At 34.1% G+C, this 17127-nt stretch overlaps 1 protein-coding gene across 1 annotated transcript in view; it reads left to right on the top strand.

Annotated features, from left to right (window-relative positions):
• The window catches only part of KNTC1 (kinetochore associated 1), a 38417-nt gene that overhangs the window by 12903 nt on the left and 8387 nt on the right, over positions 1–17127 (top strand). Inside the window, exons 26-52 of the mRNA XM_083804172.1 lie at positions 444–587; positions 881–979; positions 1508–1611; positions 1766–1871; positions 2721–2855; positions 3685–3804; positions 4565–4634; positions 4711–4778; positions 5715–6007; positions 6684–6856; positions 7035–7132; positions 8125–8266; positions 8677–8733; positions 9204–9367; positions 9932–10036; positions 10423–10551; positions 11299–11415; positions 11828–11937; positions 12169–12379; positions 12963–13052; positions 13377–13548; positions 13979–14037; positions 14185–14401; positions 14941–15014; positions 15889–16099; positions 16210–16319; positions 16956–17005. Of these exons, the coding sequence (XP_083660298.1) occupies positions 444–587; positions 881–979; positions 1508–1611; positions 1766–1871; positions 2721–2855; positions 3685–3804; positions 4565–4634; positions 4711–4778; positions 5715–6007; positions 6684–6856; positions 7035–7132; positions 8125–8266; positions 8677–8733; positions 9204–9367; positions 9932–10036; positions 10423–10551; positions 11299–11415; positions 11828–11937; positions 12169–12379; positions 12963–13052; positions 13377–13548; positions 13979–14037; positions 14185–14401; positions 14941–15014; positions 15889–16099; positions 16210–16319; positions 16956–17005 (3428 nt within the window). The remainder of the gene's footprint in view (positions 1–443; positions 588–880; positions 980–1507; positions 1612–1765; positions 1872–2720; positions 2856–3684; positions 3805–4564; positions 4635–4710; positions 4779–5714; positions 6008–6683; positions 6857–7034; positions 7133–8124; positions 8267–8676; positions 8734–9203; positions 9368–9931; positions 10037–10422; positions 10552–11298; positions 11416–11827; positions 11938–12168; positions 12380–12962; positions 13053–13376; positions 13549–13978; positions 14038–14184; positions 14402–14940; positions 15015–15888; positions 16100–16209; positions 16320–16955; positions 17006–17127) is intronic.

The following is a 17127-nucleotide window of genomic DNA, read 5'->3' as shown; positions in this document are numbered from 1 at the left end:
TCCTATAGCAGACAATTTGAAGTTAGACAAGAGGAACCCTGAAATTTTGGTTGAATTAGTTCATAAGCTGCTAAGGCTATTTGATGTGTTTGTGTTTGTTTTAAATTTTTGTTTCAACAGTAGGTATAAATACATAATGTGACAAGAAACCATGAAAGGGTATGGCTTAAACACGATGATTGGCAGTTCAGTACAGGTCATATACACGGAGTTGTGAAGCAAGCATTAGCAACCAAGAAATTAAAAAGTACAACTGAACCACTACTTTGTAAAAGAAATATACTGGGTGTTTGTTTTTATATGAGTTAAATGGAAATGCTAGGTCCTGAAATCATTCAATTGATTTAAATGGGCACTGGATATTTAATTAGTCATTAGTGATATAAAAGATCATATACTGACATGTGATGTTCTAATATGGCATTTTTCTACTTGCTGCCTAGGAAAATGCAACCACTATTGTGTTTCGCATGTTTGATAAAATTTTGGCACCAGAGCTTGTCCCATCCATTTTGGATAAGTTTATAAAACCCTACCTCTGTGAACACAATCTACAAAAGGATGAACTTCTTTTGCAGTATATAAAGGTACCCGTATTTTCTTCCTTTTGAAGAAAGCTATTTAAAAATGATTAAGCAGAAAACAAATCTCATAGTTGTTTTTACTTATTTATACATGAATTTTAGAATCACTTTTCAAATTAGCTTACTGTCAACAAACTTACTGAAAGTTACTATTTCAGTAATAAGGCATTAACAGATACACAGGAAGATAGCCAAATCTGTCCTTTAATGTCCAAAAATGTTATAATTGTTATATTATAAAATATTCCTATTTTTCTGAATTTAAATATCCTAATAATTTTTATCAAAATCTACAGGATTTGCTTGAACGTTGTCGTACACGGTCTACATCAGTATTTGAAACCGCATGGGAGGCAAAGGCAATAGCTGTCATTGGCTGTATCTCCGATACAGATGTAAGTATCTTTAACAAAATAGGCATCAAGGGGCTGTAATACATCAATTCAGAATGGAACACACAATTTTTACATAAGTACATGAGTACATTTTTACATCAGTGGTATGAGGAGAAAATACTATGCTGTCTTTTTATTCTGTTAGTAATCTGCCATTTGATATTCTTTGCTTGAGAATCTAATTGTAGTTTTGATGTCATCACATAGAAAGCTCACCAACTTTGGTATGTCTGAAGCTGAAGTCCTACAGTGTCACAAATTACTATAACCATTTTCTAATCTAATTTGACACGTCTTATTATGATAATGAATACCCCTTATGCAAGTGGAGATTCAGCTAGGAAATAAAATGCTTACCTAAAGGAATCACGGGTGAACAATACTTCAAGAGATTATCTTGTAACTCGTTTTGAAAACTAAGCTCTTTATAGCTTATTTTTATATTATATTTATTTATTTATATATTTATATATTTATATATATATTATTTATTTATTTATATTTATATTTTATATTTTATTTTTATAGCTGAAATTTGATGCAGTTCTGCAGATAATGCATGGTGCTATGGTACCGTGGAGTGGAGCAGTGGAGCAGCTGGTAAAACAGCATTTGGAAATGGATCACGTCAAGTAAGGCAAAATCCCATAGTCTATGCCTCAGTTTTGTGTGCACGTTTCAGCTAGATTGAAAAATAAATTAAAAAGTGTGTCTGATGTATTAAGGTTATCAAATAATATAGCTGTAGGTAGCAAACACATTAATAGGAGTCTCATTTGTCCACAGAGTAAAGTTATTGCAGGAAAGTTACCGACTGATGGAGATGAAGAAGCTTTTGCGAGCTTATGGAATAAGAGATACTAATCTTTTAAAGGACAAGCAGATGATAATGGTAAATGATCATCACTTCTCTTATTTCTATTAAAGAAAAAAAATCCCTGCACTTACCTGCATGTATTTTTATTAGGTATTAGAAGCTAGATCTTGCAAAAGAGCTTGGAAATGGATAGCTCCCACTTGTTATCAATATCCACTTTTCTTGCTGTGTTCAGACTTTATAACTTCCTTGCACTTTGTTTTTCTTAATGAGGACCTGGATCTAAACTGATCAAAAAATTCTTAAATCCAGTCTCATGTCTATTTTCAAGAATTTTGTGTGATTTTTGGTTTGATTTCTTTCTACTTGAAATACATTCATTTTTTGCTTAGTTACTGCTTTTTTATGTGTTTTTATCTGTTTGTTTTTGTTAAGTTTTAGCAGCTTAGCTCAGACAGCCCAGATCGATTTGTACAGCACTGATAATATAGTTTTATAAAAATAATTTATAAAAATAAGAGAGAAGGGAGCTAACAAAATGGAAAAATAGTTCTCTCAGGTCTTCAGATCTGATTTTTGCTAAGGACATAAGCAATACCTGTTTTTTAGCATCTGCCCCTTTACTAGGTAGAAAACATGATCATTTCTAGAAAATGTCTTTGCCGTCATGTGGAGCCAGATAAGGTCCCTGAATTTTGAGCGTTCCAATGGTAATTCATATATCCATTCTAACTACATGATTCTCTTCCTCAAGCCCAATCTTCTCCCAGTTATGATTTAATCAAGTTTTATCTACAGATAGAATTTTTAAACTTCTAGATAACTTGCTTGGTATGAGCTGTACAATTACAATGTAGAGTGTGTAAGTGATTTCCCTTGTTATTGTATACATCAACAAATTAAATTCCCTATCTCTTCTCACAGAGGCTGGTGAAATACATTCTTAAACAAGATACTCCTACTTCTTTGGAGGATGCTTTGAAAATTGTATCAGCATATATGTTGCCCACCATGGAAGTCTACATTCTGAGGATGATAGACCTGATTGACAAAGAAAGGGTACTAAAACACTTCATGTCATTTGATCTCAATATTTAAAGACAACGCGGCTTATTTTCAAAATAGTACCAACAATTGCACTGCTTAGTGAAACCTTATACATAGCTTACATATTGGTATTTTATTACGGTTCTGTTAATTGCACAAATAGCTGCCTGTACTTAACACTAAAAATGCAACCATTCTCCAGTTTTAAATGAGTTTTAAACATCAAGAGCCATCCCTTATTTGTTGCAAAAAAAAAAAAAAAAAAGAAGACAAAAATAATGTCCCACATAGAGAAGACAAGCTTGGAATTGAAATCTCTACATGTATTTACATAATGTTTTGAAACATCTAACTTTACTTGCTGCATTATTGTAGGTGTAATTAATTTTGTACCCTGTGGTTATCTCTGGTTATTTTATTGGGATCTCCTCTACCCTGCAAAAAGGAGGCTATTTGGTTAAAGGAATCAAATTAACTCCGTTGCAAAGAGTTTCTCACGTTAACACTTCTTCTGTCTTCTTAGGTCATGGTATTCTTGATAACCAAAGCATGTTTTAAAAACACTGCGTAATTGCCAGTGAACAAAACTGCATATTAATTAGCCTGTTACAGCAAGTACCTTAGCAAGTAAACACATAGATTTTACTGAGAGACTTAAAATTTTACTAAAAAAACTACTCAGGGTGTTTAAGTAAATCATGTCATTGTAAATGTATTTTATTTGAAGTTTGTCAGCAGAAGATTAACTAAAGTAAAGAAGTACATAAAACAGCTTTTCCATAAGCAAATGATCTTCTGTTTTGATTATTTCTCTTACATTTTCTTTCTTTTTTGTTTCCAGGGAGAGGAATCTCTGACTTTGTTAAAATCTCTGACTCTTGCTGAAGCTGAGAAAGTTGCAGAGAGATTGACTGTATGGGGAACACTGGTATTACAGAATAAAGCAGATAATTCTGAAGAGGTACTACATCATTTCACACTGTAAAATGTATGCGCTAATTATTTTAAATATCATTCTTACCCAGGTGCTTAAAAAAAAGGTAGGAGATGACAATGTAAAAACTATCTGCCAGCAAAATGGGATCATGAACTGGTTCTGCTTTGAGCAGGAGGTCAGACTAGGTAACCTGTTGAAGTGTCTTCCAGCTTGAATTTATTCTGATTCTGGATATTTTACAATTATGTTATTTTTAAAGACATATCCACAAAGTGGCTTGGCTAACTGAATTCAGTTAATCATTTATAAATCCTGCTGCATTTTTATCCCTCAAATCCTCTGTGTCTTCCAGTTCTTTCTTTGATTGCTTGGAAAATACCTATTTAAAAATTGTAGACGTGGTTTTACCACACACCAAGGTGGTTCAAGGCTTCCAAGTTGACCGTACACATCATTGTCTTGTAACCACAGAAGAACATTTTTGTTAACAGTTGTTTTATGAAGTTATTCTGTTAAGACGGAAGAACAAAAGTAGAGTGGGGATTTCTCAAATCTTCTGTGAGAGCTAACAGAGAGCTTTGAAATATATGCTATTTCTATAAAGGATGCTTATTTACAGTAAATTTCTACTCCCCTGCTTTTCAACTAATAATATTTTAGAGCTGAAAATTGTTGCTAAGACATTGTAGAGCATTACATTACATACTATATTAATAGAGTGGTGGCCTGAGGGTCACCGTCTGTTACTGGCTGAGCAAAGTGTTAACCTCTCCCTTCCTTGCAGCACAAAAAACAAATGTTTATGACAAAAACACTTGTGGAAATCCTTAAATTCCTGTTCAGCATTCAAAAAGGTAAGCCATAACTTAAAAATCTTACGTTTTGTTTGTAAAAAGCAATCAGGAAGTAATGTTTTTTCTTCTCCAACAGACAATCCTCTGAAGAAGGATGAATGTGAAGCAAACCTAAAAATGTTTGAAACACTTGCTACCCTACAGGTAGGTATCTTTATAGTGTCAAACTGCTTTTGATTTAATGTAGTTATTTTTACCTGTTCTTCTAATATGGATAATGTTGAAAATTATTTGTATTCACAATTTATGTGCAAAGGTTGTTTTATTCAAAGAGATTCTGTAGCTTCAATAGACTTCAAAGAGATTCTATAGCCAAATTAAATAGTGCCTGGGAAAGTTCCCAAGCACTGGAACTCAGCTGGTCTCTTAAATTGTTAGCACAGTCTCTGGCATGCTGACTGGTACTGTCTGAGACCATAGCCAGGCACAGGCTGGAGTTGGAGATATTAATGTGAAAGGAGATTGAAGTCTGTGCTTTAAGTCCAGGTTGTCCAATGTACGATTTTTATTTATTTATTTATTTTTGAAATCTCTCTCTCTCCCCCTTTCTTTCATATTACTACATTAAAAGGTGAAGCAGTATCTAGTTGATAAAACACTCTTCATATTACTTTACAATGTTTTCTAACCTTAGTCTTTACCTTATTAGAAAGGTTGTGGCTAAAATTACTTACGTAAGTACATGTTCGTGGCTCTGGCAAGAAACAATAGAACCTCATAGTGTCTGTTTAAAGCAAAAGATTAGATACTCTCCCCAAAGTCTTAATTGTTAACACTTCAAAGTTTTCATGAGAGTACTGTAATATTTTATTAAGGTTTTATTATGGTTTGTAACCTTAATTTTTAATACAGTATTTGAGCAAGAAATATCCTTCAGGGTTTTTTGTTTATCCATTGCCTAGCAAAATTCTCTAATTTACTGCATGAATCAGTAACTGGCAGAAATTAAATAATAATAAGGTCACCTTCTTGCTGAAAATACTCCTCTAAGAATGAAGCAAGAAATAAAAATGTTTTAACAAGAAAAATTCTAAATGAAGTTACATGAATGCAAGTATATCATCTTATTTTTTGTTGCAGGAAGACTTTGATATCTTTCTTTCAGTTGAAGACTTTAGGAATCCTACGCTGATGTCTAGGCTTCTTGAGACGCACATCAAAGCTTATGAAACTGTCAGATCTCTGTCAAAGTCTAGAAAAGAACAGACAATGAATTGTAATTCGGAAGATGGTAAAATAAAGAACCGTTCTACTGAATCAAGGCTGTACAAACTAGCTTTGCTCCTGCAAAGGTCGGAGCAAGAACTGGGAGAAAAACTGGTCTTGAGAGCATTAGATGCTGGAAAAGTTGAAGATGCTGTAAAAATATGCAGGTAAAATTGCAGAGATTTTCAAGAGGCTAACTCTTTAATGGGCTTTTGTGTAGTATTTCTGATATTTTGTAAAAACAAGTAGATGTGTAGAGTAAAGGCAAGGGTTTTGTTTGTTTTGTTTTTCTAAAACTGAGTGTGTAAGCAATATGCTTATATTGCTTGTATGTAATAGGAATGTAAACTTTAGTATCTCAATACTGTCAATGTTTTTTGCCATAACATGTGATTGCTAAGTAAAAGATTCCCTACAGTTCTATGGTGAGATATAAGTAAGGCATAATATTAAAGAACCATTAGGAGAGCTCCTCAGCTTACATAAAAGAAAATTGTACACTGACCATACAGACCACTTCATGGTTTCTAACTGGTCTCTTCATCACGCTTAGGTTGTCAGATAATTTAAACTTACTGTTATCTTCCCCCAAAGAGGTCAGATGAAAATCTTAAATATATTTCTTATTATTATCATGTTATGTATCTCTCAGGATACATCTCTAAGGCAAGCTCCATTGTGTTTTTTTCACTTCAGTCACAGAAGCTTAATTGCAGTGAGTCACGTAGGTGAAATAAGTAAAAGAGAATTAAAGAATTAGAACAGAATGTCGCCTTAAGTAAAAGCCCTAGGGACTATTGGACTTTTTATTATTATTTATTTTTAACATCCATTTTTTAATAGGGACTTCTATGAAAATCACTGTAATGAAGAAACAGGGAAGCTACTGTTTTCAGCATGTCAGAGGCTTTGTCACATGTTGGGAGCTGATGTTCCAATGATCACTCCTAAAGATTTAAATCTTCCTGCAGTGATCTATGAAATGGCTTGTCAAGCAGCTACTGTATGTAGTCCAGGTAATTACTGTAATTACTGAACACTATTTATTTGTGTTCATATTGGAGAACCGACCAAAAGCAAAATTCTGTATAAATTATTTGTCCAAATAGGTGCTGCAAAATATGGTTTGCTTTTAATAGGGTATATGAGCCTTCCATTCATAGTATATTAATAATAATCTTAATATTTTTACAGATTTGCTACTAGATTCTCTGGAACTATGTAAATATACTTTGGCTGCCAAGGAAATTTACAGACAGTGCCAAATAGAAAACTATGGATTTACAGCAAAGGTAATTTCCTCTAATTTAAATTAGAATTTTTGAGTATATGTAATGACCTGATTGACTGAATAGAGTTCATTGTACGTGTATTTTTTCCCATTCCTTCAGCAATACTTAATTAGTTTGTTCAAAAAGAAACAAAGGCAAAACAAAGAAGCCCACAACTCTACAAATTAGGGTTTCCCTGAACATGCACATACTTCAGTGTAAGGAGTAGACGATTTGAGTACTGAAAGCAGTGCAGCAGTGGCACAAGTAATTCTCCACTTGTGTATTAATAAATCCTACTAGTGTGACTGAAAATAGTAGGGCTTTTACTGAGTAACTGCTGCCAAGACTGCCAGAGAGCATAGAAAGCTCTCTCTCTCTCTCTCTATATATATATATAAAAAAAAAAGACCTTTCTTAAAAAAAAAAAAAAAAAAAAAAAAAAACAATGGCAAGGAGGGGGGTGATTATTTATTTTACTTTATTTTATTTTTCTTAAATGCATGTATTATGTGAAAGCATTCCCAGCTATTTTGTAAAACTTAAGATGGATCAAGTTCTTGAATAGCATCTTTGTTTTTTGTTCAGGTCGAGTAATGCTTTGAGCTACTTGAAATGAATGGGCTCTTACAGTTTGAGTGGAATAGATCAAAGTGACTAGGCAAGCATATTTATGCACTGAATGTTATTTTTCTAAAAAATTATCCATTTGAAAAATGTTTGCTAAGAATGTTTATGAAAGCCTCCATTAAATTAATTGAGAATGAGTTTGGGCTGTGCAACTAAATAAATGCCACATGAAAGAGAAATGTGGCTGCTGCATAAGTAGGAAATATATTTAATGCTAGTGGACATTTAACAAAAAGTAGTGCAATAGAATCCATTTTCAAATATAAGATCATTTACTATTCCTGTGTTTATTAACTAATTTTTTGAAACATTTAGTTTGTGAGTAGACATACTCATTAGCTGTTCTTTTTATTGTGTGTAATTTTGACAATGTTTTTATTTAGACAACATCTTTTGGAGGAGATAAAGATCCTTATGAAGAGTGGACTTACAATGACTTCTTTAATGAAGATGGGATAGTCCTTGATCCACAGATAGCTCTTCCAGTTGCATATGAAACTATTTCTTCTCTTCTGCCTGTTTCTGGTAATCTCGCATTCCTGAACACTGAGTCAATATACAAGCTGTATTTCATAGTGATTTTTACCTAGGATAATTTGACACCTGTGCTTGTATAGAAATTAACACCTCAGAAATCTCAGTTAGACAAGCTCCTGGAAGAAATACACACAAAACAGTAACTGAAAACTATTGGTATATATTCCTTCCTGAATTTGAGAAGATATTCCCTTCTATGAAATAACTTCTGATGAAGCACAGTAAAAAATAAAAAAATGCAGTCCTGGCTCTTAGTATACATACGTCTTCTGTTCTTATCCAATTTGTATTTTATGTATTTTAGGTACTTGAAGTGCAGTATTTTTAAGGTACTTCGAGGCTTTACAGTGTTGCTGAGATCTTAGTACATTGCAAATGTGTATTTGTCTGTCTTCCAGAGAACAAGCTCTATCCTTTGGACTCTATCAGCCTGGCAAACTGCGCATTTATTAAAGGTATCATGGTGGCAGATTCACCAATTCAAAATATAAATCAGACAACCAAAAAATGCCAGATTTGAATTAAACCTATGCAGGAATGAATAATTTGTAGTTTTAAAATAGTTGCCTGGGAGTTCCTCTTAAAGCCATATGCTAGGGAGACAGCTTGGTTCAGCACAGATCACGCCTGGCTAGATTGCAATTGCTACCATTCATCCATGTAATTTTGGGCGTGTTGTCAAAGCCTGTACTTCACTATAGTTCTACCACTATGAGCATTAACTAGAGCCTTTCCAAGAAGATGGCAAACTTCTGTTATTTGAACTAAAATGGGAGTCTGAATTAAGTAAAAAACTCTGAAAATTTAAAGTTTCAAAAGAGGCTAAGGCTCATCTTGTGGCATATTAATTTTGATATTCTAAAAATAATATGCATATTTCATATATTCACTTTCTGAGATTATTTTTGTTTTTGAAATATATCAGGGCAGAACCTTTTGCTGCCAGCTAGAACTCCCATCTGCGCAGTGCTACAAAACCTCATGGAGTGCAGTCAGTGCGAGTTAGCTTTGCGGCTAATAGTCTGCTCATTTGGATCCTGTCTTCAACATGGTGTATCAAACAACATGGATTTGTCCCTGAGTGAGAAGGTATGACAAGGGCTATGCTGAATTTTTCTGAGAGTAAATCTTACAAGTATGCCAACTGTAAACAAGTTTAGTTTTATAAGTATTTGATAGGTTAGGGAGAGGCTATTGCCATGACCTTGTAAAAAATTACTACCACCTGATGAAATGTTCAGTCACTTTGTGAAAGGAGCTGGCAGTTTCTTCCCTATTTCTTGTGGTCTTCTGTTTCTCTTTACAAAGTAGATTCAAAACTACACTTCTAGCCCCTGCAGGGAGGCCAGGAGTAAAATGAAGGTTAATAATAGTTTATTATACCCTTTCACATTGTGTTATCATTGGTTAGACTGGGAAGAGTTGCAAGTAGAATATTGAATGTTGCAGAGTAGAATATTGAAGTCATGCTCCTCAGTTCAAAAGCACTGGGAAAATGAAATTCTTTTTCTAACTGGAAGAGATCCTTTTAAGACCTTAATTAAATCTGAAAATACAATTACTGCAGTACCTCTTAATATGCTATAAATGGTAAGAAGTTGAAGACTTGCAATTTATTTTTAAGTGTGTGCTGATTGTCTCTTTTTGTATTAGCTACATGATGTCAGTATGCTAGCTGAAACCAAAAGCTTTCTTATTGCAATGAAACAGAAGTCTACTTCAGTAATTATGACCACTATCCTGACCTTACTACACAAGGTAAGAATGGTCTGAAAGGGGTAAGAAAGAGCCCCTTTCTTCTGCCCTGTCAAAGAAGGGACTACCCTTCATATTACAGAAGCCCATTCTGAAATTGTCATGTGGCCAAATGCCACAAAATGCACGTGTTGGGGAAAAATCATGCACCCTGATGAAGATGAGGGGAAGCAGTGACAGTACTGAAGTGGTGAGAGGGGAGTGGGTGACAAAGCTTCGTGTTTCAGTTGGGCAGGGGTGAGCTGGATGGCCTAACAGGGTTGGCCCCTGCAATCCCAGCTTTCTGGGACTGTATTAAAATAATAATAATAATAAATTGTTATACTTTATACAAACAGACCTATTTAATCAAATTCCTAAAGTTTTGAACTTTTCTTTCCAAAACATAGGTCTTCAACTGTCGTCTGATAGATCAGAACCTGGCACTGGGATATTGCACAATTTTGCCTAAGGAAGATATGTTCAATAAGCTATGGGATGTCATAAACAATACATGGCAAAATTACAAAAAAATTCTGGTAAATTCACAAGCCAATATATTTCTTTAGCATATACAGAATGTTTAGGAATTTCTTCAAGATGTCAGCGATATCATAAAGAAATGCAATAGTTTGCCGTTATTAAGGGTATAGCTGTCTGAACAAGTTCCTTGTTCCAGGGAACCACTAAGAGACACGCTACTACTGTTTGCCAGAGAGTAAGATTGTTAATAAGCATGATGCACATCCAAGCATTTGCTTACCTCATTGTGACTTATTTCAAGGCTTGAAATTGGTTTTTTTTGGTGTTATTTTTTTTGTTTGTTTGCTTTTTCAGATCCCACCATAACTTACACCTACAGTATTTTGGAGAAATTGTTCTCTCATAGCAATTTTCACAAAAAGAATGAATAAATAAATACTCCTATTAAAACATAAAGGAAGCTGGGAAGTAAAGCATAACAAAGAAATAGGGAGGGAAAGTAACATAAATACGGAGAAGAGATGATGTCTAAAAACACCTTTTGTATTAATTGCACTTACGTCAGTGCAGTACTGTTAAAATATTTTTGAGAGAGAAACTGAATTTTAAAGTAGTTTTGAACTGCTAACTGAGCATGTGAGGGAATCCTGATAATATGTTCTGTGAAGATTGTTTCCATCGTACACAGTTGTGCGATCATCTGTGAAATTGTTTTAAGCTCCTCCAGAGATTTAGACCTTACGATTTTCAGTTTTCAGATTATTTACTATACTTTTATTCACTTCCTTTCTCACTTCTTTAAGGCAGTTGCTTTGGTTGGAGTACAGCTTGCTAACCAATGTGGTGAAGCAGAAGAAAAAAGAAAATTCCAAGAATTGGTTACTGATGCAGAATGGGGTATCCAGCTCGGTAAATTTGGCGTGAGTTTGATTTTTATCTACTATTTATTTATGCTAGGTTTTTATTAACTGATTAAATGTCAGTACATTCAGAGGATGTATTGCTTGTTGATTTTAAATAATTTTCCATTCAAACGTAAGGAAAGTTGAGTTTTGTTTTTGTTTTTTTTTTTTGTTCTTAACTTCTCATTCTGCCTACTTACTTAAATGAAGCTCAGAAAATGAGAATGTAATAACTGAGAGTGCTATAAAAGAACTTTGAGTGCTTAAGCATTATTTGGCACAGGGAATAGTCAGCAAATGTACTGCTTTTTCCTGCTCTAAAAATCTCTGGATTTAAACTAAAGAAAAAGGTTAACTATGTAAGGAATTAGTCTTGATATTGTCTGAAAGACTTCTTTGGGAAGAACATAAAATATTTCTTTATTTGTAGATTTCTTTTGAGACTGTGTTTAGACAACCCCCAATAAGAAAGAAGGAACTCATAAGAACACTGGTACAAAATCCAGAAGTAAACACGGATCTCATATTGAATTACTGCAGGTAATAATTGAAGCAAATCAATTGTGTCTAATTGCTGCTGTAATGATAACTGTGCCTATGGAAACCTATTTTTGTTTAAATAGATACTAATTTATGTAATATACAAATTGTTCTTTAAAAAATAGTATGCATCGGAATACATACTGGTCTCTGGTGAAGTTTTTCATAGGGAAATAAGCAGCTTGATGACATCACAGGTCACAAAGAAAATAATATTCTGTCCTCTTCTAGTACTTTCATGCTGGACAGTGATGCCGCACTGCAGCTTTGCATTGAAACACTTCTTCTCCAGAACACTAATACAAATCGTGTTGAAGATGACTCGGCAGAATACAGTGAGAAGCAACCTCATTCCACATTACTGGCTAGAGCACTAGAAATAATTCCTCTACTGAAAAGCACGAAAGAGCTGGTTACTAGCCTCAGTGGAATATTGCTCAAGGTAAAAATAAAATTAAAAAATTTTTAAAAATCCCGGAAGTATGCATTGAGTCTAATGCTGCACAACACTTGAGTGGCAGATTATTAATTCCATAGAAATTTCAAAAGACTATTTTTTCCAGTTGTGCTATAGAATGTAAATTTTCAGCTTTCTACTTTTCTAGAAAAAAAATAGAACAATAAGTCTAATTTTCTTTAAAAATAGTAGAGTTTTTCTTCACAGCTTCTCTTAAAAAAGCAATGGAAAGTAATCAAACAAAAAAGCCACTTCTAAAAATTAACCACACTGGAACTAATTAAAATTGCTACATTAAAGTAGATAGGGGCAAAACCCAATGTATATCTGGGTAGTTTTTCTTTTATCTTTTTAATCACTTAATGCCTGGTCTTTCTGCAATGCCGTGACAATTTATTTTTTTATGGTTATGAAGTACAAGTTTCTTGTTATAGAGATATATGTAGTGACGCTTATACTCTTTCTCCAATGTTATGTCAGTATAGTTGGTATTAAAATTGAAAAAAGTTAACTCAGTTTTATGTTTTGTAAGACAAATCACTATAAAATTGGTCATTATTTTGAACAGCTTGATCCTTATGACTATGAAACTATTGAAATTGTCCTGAAAGTAATGCAGAATGCTGATGAGAAGAACACCAATATCCAGATAAATCAGGTGTGTCCATATCTTGTTAATGGCTTCTGTATTCTGTTTTTTCCTGCTTATTAGTGTAGTTATTCAAGAGTGTTGAAATTAATTGAATAATTCTACTCCTGTCATTCAGAAAATAATATTCAAGAACTAGTGATCTCTAGCTGTTTCTCAGCAATGGTTTGTAAGAGGGATAAAACTCTACAGATATATATAGCAAATCTGCCCCAAAATAGTCTTCAGGCACATTTTATTGCCAGGGGGAGGGAGGCCAAGACAGAGTAGTCCTGTGGCTTTTTTTTTCTTCTTGCTCTTTCTTTTTTTTGTCTAATTATATTTTTCCCCTAGGCTTTAAGCCTTCTCAAACATCTGGAGTCTTATAAAAGAATTTCCCCACCTGTGGACCTGGAACACCAATATGTTGCAGAGCATGTGATTCCCTTATCTCCAGCTGCTGAAACCAGACTGCCTTTTCATTTGATATTCTTCAGAACTGCGCAGTGTTTCTGGAACGTTATATGTAAGTTCAGTATTTTTTCTGGTTATACAAATGTATGATTCCCTTTCTCTGCTATCTATGAACTTTAAAGTTCTACAGTATATATTTTATATTATCTGTATTTCTTTATTAATACAGTTATATTCCCAAGTGCTTCTGAAAGCACTTGTGGTCCCAAATTTCTTTCTAGTGAGGTAGCTGGCTTTCAGTGGAGCTGAGACAATAAATAAAATGCAGAATTCAATCCTCAGATGATTTTTTTTAGGGCCTCTCAAAGACCAAAATAACCCACATATCTGACAAGCTAGGCCAATTTATAATCTTATAAATTAAAATCTTTTGCTCCCAGTGGAGGCCTGCATCTAACAATAGACTGGAAGTGCTTAATTTCATAGAGAAAGCTGCAACTGGACTGTGACACTGTCATAAGCTGCTGTCTTTTTCCTTGCAGCTGCAGAGCTCAGTGAGGAAACCTTTCCAACACTTCTGTTAATTTCCAAACTAATGAAGGTAATGTTGCATCTTGAAAGGATTTATTTCAAAATTTTCCTTTTTTGCCCCTACACAAGAAATAGTACAAGCTTTCTTCTTTCTGTGTGATTTTGGTCTCGCTATAGACATTCTGACAATGTTTAATCTTCTTTAATGCTTTTCTAGGTTTCACTGGATACTTTACACATGTCTGCAGCTCAACATGTCTTTAAAAAAAAATTGAAACCAAAAATATATGAAATGAGAAACACTGGATATACATCAGTTGTTAACAAGGAAACAACTAAAACCGTGCAGACAATTCAGTCATATCTGCTGTCTATAATTAATCCAGAGTGGGCTGTAGCTATGGCTCACAAGATTGCACAAGAATTTCCAACAGGTAAAGTGCATATCTGATGACCTGAGGGGGAAAGTAATAGGAGGAGGAGCATACATTTGAAAAAAGAAAAGCTAGACTGTAACCAAACGTCTGTTCAGTATTCCAAGGTAAAACCTGAGGAAGCTGGAGAACAGAAACCATTTGTCTCCTACATCCAGTTTTGAAAAGTAGGCTAGAATGACACCCATTGTGTAACACTATCACTGTTAAATCCTTTTTTTCCTCTTTTAAGCCATGTTGCCTTGGTAAAAGTTCTTGCATGTTTAGCTTTCCCCAACGTACCATCTTCTGACAGACAAGCTTGCCAGCAAAAGCAAATATTTCAGCCAGATTTAAGCTATCTGCTCCCTTATCAGAATCCAAATAGATACATTTTAGGAACAAGAGCACTCCTAAACTCATTAGTAGCTTTATAAAAATAAAACAAATTAACAAACAAACACATTAAAATAAAATGGATATTCTGTGTAAGTTAGAGGAGATTCATGAAAGCTAACTCTTCACTTTTTCCCCCCCCTTTTTTTTTTCCTTAAAAAAAGGTCCTGACCAGATTCAAGCATTGAAATTTTGTCTCTTTCTGGCCGAGAAATGGTTAAAGAATACTACAGCTAAGGTAATGGCAAACATCTTGCAAAGCTCTTGTTGTATACTCAGGTATTTGCTAGCTCTTTGTCTCTTGGTGCTTTGGGCACTGATACATAAAATGTATCATAACCAACCCTGTTATGGGAAGTACTTTCTTCTGAGGAGTCCCTTCTGTTGTCATTCCCCCAAAGAACTGTCTCTTTCCGTTAACATTCTCCTCTGTTCATGACCTGGCAAAAAATAGGCTTACGGTTCTTGGAGGTTGAACAAATAAGTGTACAACTTGAAGGAAGAAGATGTTCTTTCTCCTCTTATGAGCATTTCTATTGCTGCGGAAGAATCAGATAGAGCCTGTTCCAGATGTTGGATCAGTAGCATTATTAATTTGTGTTTTGAGTTCCAAGACTCTTTAGCTATTTGTAGGAGCATATATATAAAAGTCTGCTTTGACTCTTTATCTTAGGCTGTTTTTTCATGGTTGGTAGGAAAAAGTGAATGAGAATCTCATCATTGCTTATAAATTTCAAATATGCTGTTGAGACATGGTGAACACTAAATAGTTCTCTGACACTTAGTCACACTTTTAAATAGAATTGTGCCAAAACTGAACTATAATTCCAGTAGATAAGATTTAATGTTAAATATTTCTTCTTTTCCATCTTACCTCCAAAATGTTTTAATTTTACATACTGGTGCATGTGGTACATATTTTATCTGACTTTTTCACAACATGACTTTGCTTACAATTTTTTTTTTTAATATTTTCTTGCTAGAGCAGCATGGCTAATATTATTAATACTAGTTCCCCAGTTGAATGTTCTGGACTATAAAAAGTTAATGATTTTTCTAGAGCTTTTGAGTAAAAGGAGATTGTTTTATTTAAAAACTATGTTTTGCTAAAGGATGATTCATGTGAAAAAGCAGAAGTCCTACAGAAGAAATTATGTATACAGTATAAGCGATCAGCAACAGAAAATGTTCTAATAACACACAAGCTGAACACCGCAGAGCATTTAAAGTCTATTGGGAAACCAGCAAATCTTATCATTCTGTTATATGAACACCACAGTATAGACCAAAGAATCCAAAATCCAACTGGCAGAGATTATCCGGGTGAGTATATGCTTAATCTAGTTTCGAAGAACCAAAAAGTAGTTATTTTCAAAAATGCTAAGCAATATAATGCTAGTCTGTAAATCTGTTGTCTCATTCTATTTATGTAGATATCCATACGGCAGCTAAGGAAATAGCTGACATTAACGACTTGGATATGAACAAAATTTGGGATAAGCTGCTGGATAAATGGCTGTGTCCAAGTGTACTGCCCTCAGAAGTAAGTCATCACTGAATATTTGGTTTTGGAGATAAATGGCCAGTTACGTAAAATATATCTATTTTTACCGTTTGCTCAAAAAACTAAGTTTTGTGCACAGTTCACCATTAGTACTTGTGAACCTATTTAAATTGCCTCTGGATTCAGACTACTAACAATTTTAATACTATTCTTATATTGTTGCAAGCCGCTGACTCTAGTGAGAATAATTTGAAATGCTTTCCCGTTTCTCTGTACAGAGATTAAAATCTCATCTTTGGTGCTACACTAATGTTGTGTAGCCAGTCAAAAGGAGTAAATGAGTGTTTAGAGTCACCAAGAGGGTGAATCTTGTCCTGTTGCAGCTTAGGAAATAGAGGGTTAATTGCTGTCTGTGCAGCATACAGCTGGGTGAAAAAGGGCAGAGAGCAGACATTGCTTCAAAATACCAGTTAGCAGGGTGAGAGATTAAAGAGTGGTGTTGACTGCCAAGCATATGGTTAAATAAAGAAAGGAATGATAAAATTAAAATTCCTTTCCTTGGCTGCATTAGCAGGGGTGCCCAGCTTTTACAACAGGGTTTAAGCAAGGATATGACCCAGTTATTTATAACGATTCAGATAACTCTCAAAACTACTCTTTCATGTCTTTTTAAAGAAAACTCAAGAAGTCTTCGGAGATGTACGGGAAGATGAAGAACTCCGAAGGTATATACTTCATCTTGCATATAATACAGCAAATTTTTCTTAACTTGCAAGTTTATCTGGCTTTTTCAAGAAACCTATCATAGTATGTGATTCAGAACTTGCTGCTGCAGCTTTGGATAAAA

The sequence above is a fragment of the Anser anser genome (assembly GCF_964211835.1).
Source record: "Anser anser genome assembly, chromosome: 18".
Taxonomy (NCBI): domain Eukaryota; kingdom Metazoa; phylum Chordata; class Aves; order Anseriformes; family Anatidae; genus Anser; species Anser anser.
The sequence above is the reverse complement of the archived record's forward strand: the minus strand, read 5'-3'. Positions and strand labels throughout refer to the sequence as shown.